General features: G+C 44.5%; 1 protein-coding gene across 1 annotated transcript; it reads right to left on the reverse strand.

The window, feature by feature from the left end:
• Window positions 1-3,144, reverse strand: LOC131399599 (alpha-1,6-mannosyl-glycoprotein 4-beta-N-acetylglucosaminyltransferase-like). The gene is given in 4 exon segments (XM_058533940.1): window positions 1-128; window positions 131-1,120; window positions 1,867-2,026; window positions 3,037-3,144. Coding segments are annotated over 4 exon segments (1,386 nt in total).
• Between the last annotated feature and the right edge of the window lie 2,930 nt (window positions 3,145-6,074).

Genomic DNA, 6,074 nt, shown 5'->3' on the forward strand with positions numbered 1-6,074 from the left:
CTAACTCTCCTTCTCCTTGTGCTGAGTCCAGACTTTGATCTGCCTGATCAGGAGCCAAGACTCTTGAGACGCTAGCACCAGCAGTCGTATACAATGCAACTCCTCCACAGAATCTTCTTCATAAAATACCTCTGGTCCAAATTTCCTTCCACCAGTGGACCTAGCAGGGAATAGCGAGCACAGCCGTTGGAATTCTCTAAGAGATCATAGCCCAGTTCTACTTGCCCTTGCTTGTCAGAACCTGTCAGCACCTCTATCTGGATGACTTTTTGTGGCCTCTCCATAATCACTGTCAGGTAGTTGCCTCTTATAGGATCAAGGGTAGAATAGAACTCCTTGTTCAGAGTATAAGCGTATTGTGGAATAATATTTGATGTTGTCATCACGTCAGTGAGGACACTGGCAACGGGGTTGTCTGGTTCACCAAGGATCTTTTCCTTCTCCACAGGAAAGCATGTGTCCTCCAACACAGAATAATTGTCCATATGGTAGAAGACTGAAGAACTGAAACGAATTGGAGTGTTTTGAGCCAAGAGAAGACGGAATTCAGAGAGAAGCAAGTGAGTAGGAGTGTCCTTATGGAAGAGGAGGAAGAAAGAAGTCAGGCGGGAGAGGTCACTGGTATGGAAAACTTTCCCGGAGAAGCTCAAGCTGGAGAACTCCGGGATCACCCAAGGTAATTCTTTCCAGGCTGATAATGCCCAGTAGATGGTAGAAATAAATTTTGGGGTGCAGTGAACATTATCTTCTAGCATCAGAAAGTATTCAGAGAGGTTGATAGCAAAGTTCATGAGGAGGGCATAATCAACTTTCTGCCTGGAATAACGTGCTTCACAGGGTGAGGAATGATTAACGTTATTCAGATCTCTTGGGAAAGGAGAGCCACTGAGACAACTATGGATGACGAGCAGCTTCTGGGCCTCAATGTGTGGTTTGAAGAGGCCTGAAATATTGGCAACTGCTTGGCTGAGCCATTCAGGGTCAGGATCTGACAGGTGGACCAGCACGACGATACAATTCAGCTCGGGTTCTGCGGAAGCCTGAAACAGGGACTGCAGGGTATCCAAGAGGGAGCTCCCGTGAGGATTCCACACTGAGGAAATCCCCACTGTCAACAGTTCTAGGGGTGGGAGAGAAAAGGGAGCCTTTAGGTCTTCAGGAGGGTGAAAGTTCGTGGGTCTCTCCTCCCAGGTCTTCCCCTTAATGCCAATACCTGTGACAAATTCACATTTCTTTTCCCTGGGAGAGTGTGGTCTGGATAAGAGGTTAAACTCTGGCCAGAAGTTGTGAAGTGGTTTTATTTCATCTCTACTTTGAAAGGGTACTGGGGAATCTTTATGAAGGAAAAGGCTCTCTCTGATAGAGAAGGCTGCCCCATACCAAAGGTAAATTTGCTGGCATGGCAAATTAGCCTAGCCTTGACCTCAGAGTTATCGCAGCTCCCGTGGATCAACCAGATCTGGACTCGAGGATCTCCAGGGCCCTGTGTAAACACTGGGGCTCTGGCAGTCTACTGTACAGTGAGTCAACATCCATTCACCCTCTTCTCCCTCTACCCAGGCTGTTTCCCATGGCTCCCTCTGGGTCCCTTCCCATCCTGTCTTCCCCTCCCTGCCATGAGTGAGCTTCACTATTGGATGGCTCCTTGATGGGTCACCATGGACTTCTCATCCTGTTGGTCAGTCAAGGGGGCGGCAGGTGGGAAGAAAATGCACTCAGGATTATCCTTGCACCAAATTCCATAGTGGGAGTGGTCCTCCCTCCGAGCACCCTCCTTTCCTCACAACATGCCAGCTCATTCCCCGTTTCTCCACCTTCCTCTTTCTTATTGGAACCTGGTCTGACCACTCCCTCCCACATACTTACTCTTTTCCTGGGGAGGGGCTCCAGCCAGGAATTTGTAGTTGGCATGATGGAGTAAGGGGGAGTTTCCCTGCATCTCCTTGAAGGTGTCCAGATGGTTTTTGCTTTCAAATCTGATTCGCTCCTGGTCTAGCTGCCACAGTATTTTCTTCTTTTCCTCCTCCTGGGAATAGGATAAGCATTAGCCTTGAGGTTCATCCCTACATCCCTGGAGACAATTGAGGGGCAGATCCCCCTTTTAGGACAGGCTAGGCAAGTCCCAGGATGCAGTCACCAGGGAGCCCAAGTATCAGGGCTCAGCTAACTGCTATCCCTGCCTCATCAGGGGAACACACAGTGCTTTCCAGAAGGGGTGAGTCCTGGCATCAGGGAAAGGGGGCTCCCCAGTTCTGTGTGGAATGCCTGTAGGAAGGTCCTAGGGTACAGTAGAGTAAGAACTTGCCTGCCCCCCCATACCCCACATCTAATCTCTCCTACCGTTATCAGGCTGGCAAAAGTCATCTAATTTGGCTTAGACTGTGCTAGGTTCTGTGACAGATGCTGAAGACCAATACTGATCTTGTCCTTGAGGAAGTTACACACAGTGCCTCAATTCTACAGTCCTTTCTTTTGCTCAATTCTGAGCACACACATTTCTGAACCACTTCCCCACACCCACGTTATGCTTTGCTTTAGCTGTTGGTCTAGCTGGTCTGAGGCATTCAGGAAAAATGTGGAATCTAAACATGAGCATGACCTGTGTCAGATGTGGCTTTCTCCACTTGCAGATGTTGAACACTTGGGAGATGTTATTTTAGGGCTCTGAGTCTCAATCCCTTCGTGTGAGAAATGGGAAGAATAACATCTCTTATGCTAGGCCCTGGTGAGGAAAGTGGCCAGAACCCAGGCAGTCATCATCATATGCTGGTCCTGCCAGTCTCATGGTCTTTTAGAAGTGTCTGTGCATTTCTCTCTCCACACTTAAAATGCCCTCTCTTCCTCCCTGCCTTTATTCAAATCTTATACATATTTCAAGGCTGGTTCAGTATTTATCTTTTCTCTGACACTATGCTGATTCTTCAAGTGCTCTCTTCTTAGAACTTCTATGGTAATACTAGAGTGTTTGCATAACTGAAGAATTTCCCTCCTACTGAAGAATTGGCAAGTAGTCCGACCTCAATCTCTGGTACTTACCAATGATAAACTGTACTCAAGATGCTCTTCATTATTCTCCTGGAGGAAGAAGCTTAGGAAGATGAAGGACAGAGCAACTATGATATATTTCCACAGGCAATGATGCATGGTGCTGGGGCCTGGAGCAGCTCTGTAAAGAAATGTGAGCAGAGTATGGGTCCTGAGTGCCTCTTGCTCAGAGACGCATAGAGGTGTCCTCCTCTTGCTTGGGAGCCTGCCGCTTCCTTTCCCTCATCCTTCCTCCTAGACACAACTGCCAAATTATTTCCTAAGCCTTTTCCCACCCACTTCGACCCTTCCCGCCTACTCGTAGCCATCTAAGGAGAGATAAAGGTCAAGGAGTTTGATTCTGTTTAACCTCTACATTCTTCACCTCTTGTCTGGGTTTCCAGGTGAAATTGGAGTAGCTTCTTTCGTTTATCCACTCTTGGAGTAGAGACCCAATCAGAGAGGATGTGTTGACAAGAAGAGGAAATCAAAGGTTAGGTATTAATCATACCCTTCTCTAAGCTTTCAGCTCAAGCCAGAGTCTCCACTTGGGTGTTGTTGATCAGCAAATTGGGTCTCATCTATTAGCTTCCCACTTACTTTTGTGTCTGATCCTTCCCAGGATTATGTTAAGCAGATTATGAGGTTTTGAATCAAGTCAGAGGGACCAAGGGAAACTTGTGTTAGTCTATCTTCCCCATCCTGGACTGGTAAGAAGGATGGAAACCTAAAAGTGACCAGAAATTTCTAATCATATGAAAGTTTTTACCATGTTCAGAGTGCTATATCTGTTGGAGTCTTTTTCTCTAAAAGAAAATGTGACTTGAGGGTTTATCAGAGAGCAAAGATTTCTCAGAAATCAAGGAGAAAGAACTCTAATGTTGCAGGATGGGGTCCCAGAGTGGCTCCTCTGAGGTAGCTGAAACTTGTCACCTCTCCCAGGCGACCCTGCTTGACAACCATTGTTCACCCTGAATGGGGAGCTGCTCACTACTCCAGCCTCACATCAAGCACCTGTTTCTGGATAAAGTGGGAGGCAAGTTTTAAAGCCAACTTTCCAGTCTTTTATCTCAAACCCAGAAGTTTATAAATTAACTGTCAGTTTGAATCAAATTGACAAAGATGGATATTGAATGGATATCTAAAAGGCCCTTCCCCTATTAGAGGGCCCCCATAGATGCTTCCTGGAGGAGTCACCGCTCCCATTCTGTGCCCCCCCTCTCCCCCGGGCTCAGGCTGCTGTCATGCTGTGGGTGGGTGCCTGGTGGGTCTCTTAGTTACCACATATTGGTCCTTAAATCTCCAATTCTTTCTTGGGCCCAGAACTGCCTAGTGAGCCCCTGAAGTTTCTTTTCTTCTCTTTATCTGTTTATTTTTTGGTTACTAAGAATGTATTTCCAGTTCTTCCTTGCTCTCCCCACTCTTCCCCTCAATGCTTGACTGGGCATTAGGCAAAATGTGGATTTGGCCTTTTACTAAGAAAAGAAGATAATCAAATGACATTATCTCTTGATGTGTTTAGTTTTGTTAATTCAACTTTTTAGATATGAAAAACAGAATCTGCATTTAGGATAAGATTTTACTTATAGTTGTTTTTTTCTGTCAGTTTTATTGAGATATAATTGACATACAGAACTGTATAAGTTTAAGGTGTAGAGCATGTCAACTTTAAAAGCAAATTTGCCTGTTATTTTATCTCAACATAAGTTTATTTGGGAATAGCCAAAAGAATTACAATTCAGGATGTGCATGCTATGGCAAACCATAGGCAAATCCAGAAAACAAAGGAGGGGAGCTACTTTTATAGAGAAAAAGAGGGAGAGGGAGGGACTGTTCTGAAGGAAAGTCCAGTGGGGGAAAGTAGCAATTCAGAGTGGCAACAACTTCTCATTGGCTGAGTTGTGATGTTTCTCATTGGCTGACCTGTTGCTGGGTGGGGAGAGAAGTCTTCCTTCAGTAGTAAAGTGGTTTCACTTCCTGTCAAGATGCAAGTGCGCTCTTCCTGTTTGGTGTAATTGATGATGTGTGATAGGGTGTGAGAGCGCCCCCTACAGGCCTCCCTGACTTCAGTTTAGTTAAGGTTTCTTTTATTAATTTCCACAAGCATAATGACTTTCTTTACATATATTGCAAAATGATTACCACCATAAGTTTAGTTAATGTCCATCAACTCGTATAGATACAAACAAGAAAAAAAAGAAAAGAAGAAAAAAATTTTTTCCTCAAGATGAGAACTTTTAGGGTTTCCTCTCTCAGCAACTTTCAAATATACCACACAGCAGAGTTAACTATAGTCACCATGCTGTACATTATATCCCCAGGACCTATTTATCTTATAACTGGAAGTTTGTGTATTTGACCTCCTTCATCAAGTTCCCCCATCCCCTAGACCCCCCCACCCCTGCCCCACTTCTGGTAACCACAAATCAGTTCTCTTTTTCTTTGAGTTTGTTTTTTCAGATTCACCTATAAGTGAGATCATACAGAATTTATCTTTCTCTGTCTGACTTGTCTCACTTAGCTTAAGGCCCTGAAGGCCCATCCATGTTGTTGTAAATGGCAGGATTTCTTCTTTTTATGGCTGAATAGTATTCCATTGTGTATATGTATACACATACACCACATTTTCTTTAACCATAATAGTGTTGTTTTGACAAGGCCATGTATTTAAAAACTACGGTCTTCTACCAGGGCATAGCTTCTTTGAACTAAAACCCTTCTCCTCCCCTCTTTCCCTTCTTTGAATCCTCTTCTTCCAATTTTTCTTCTTTTACCCCCTCTTTCTCCTCTAGAAACCAAAAAACAAAGAAGCAAATAAAAAAAACTACTAAAAGCTTTATATTGAAGTTAAGATGGTTAGAGAAGATCTAGAACAATTTTTTTTGCATTAAAAGTTATGTATAATTTTGATGTTCAATGTATTATTTTTTTATTTTGTGGTCAGTGATTTTTTGTCCTGCTTAAGAAATACTGGGGGCTAGCCCCACGGTGTAGCAGTTAAGTTCGCATGTTCCGCTTTGGCGGCCCGGGCTTCACCGGTTTGGATCCTG

The sequence above is a fragment of the Diceros bicornis genome, chromosome 38 (genome assembly GCF_020826845.1).
Source record: "Diceros bicornis minor isolate mBicDic1 chromosome 38, mDicBic1.mat.cur, whole genome shotgun sequence".
NCBI classification, from domain to species: Eukaryota; Metazoa; Chordata; class Mammalia; order Perissodactyla; family Rhinocerotidae; genus Diceros; species Diceros bicornis.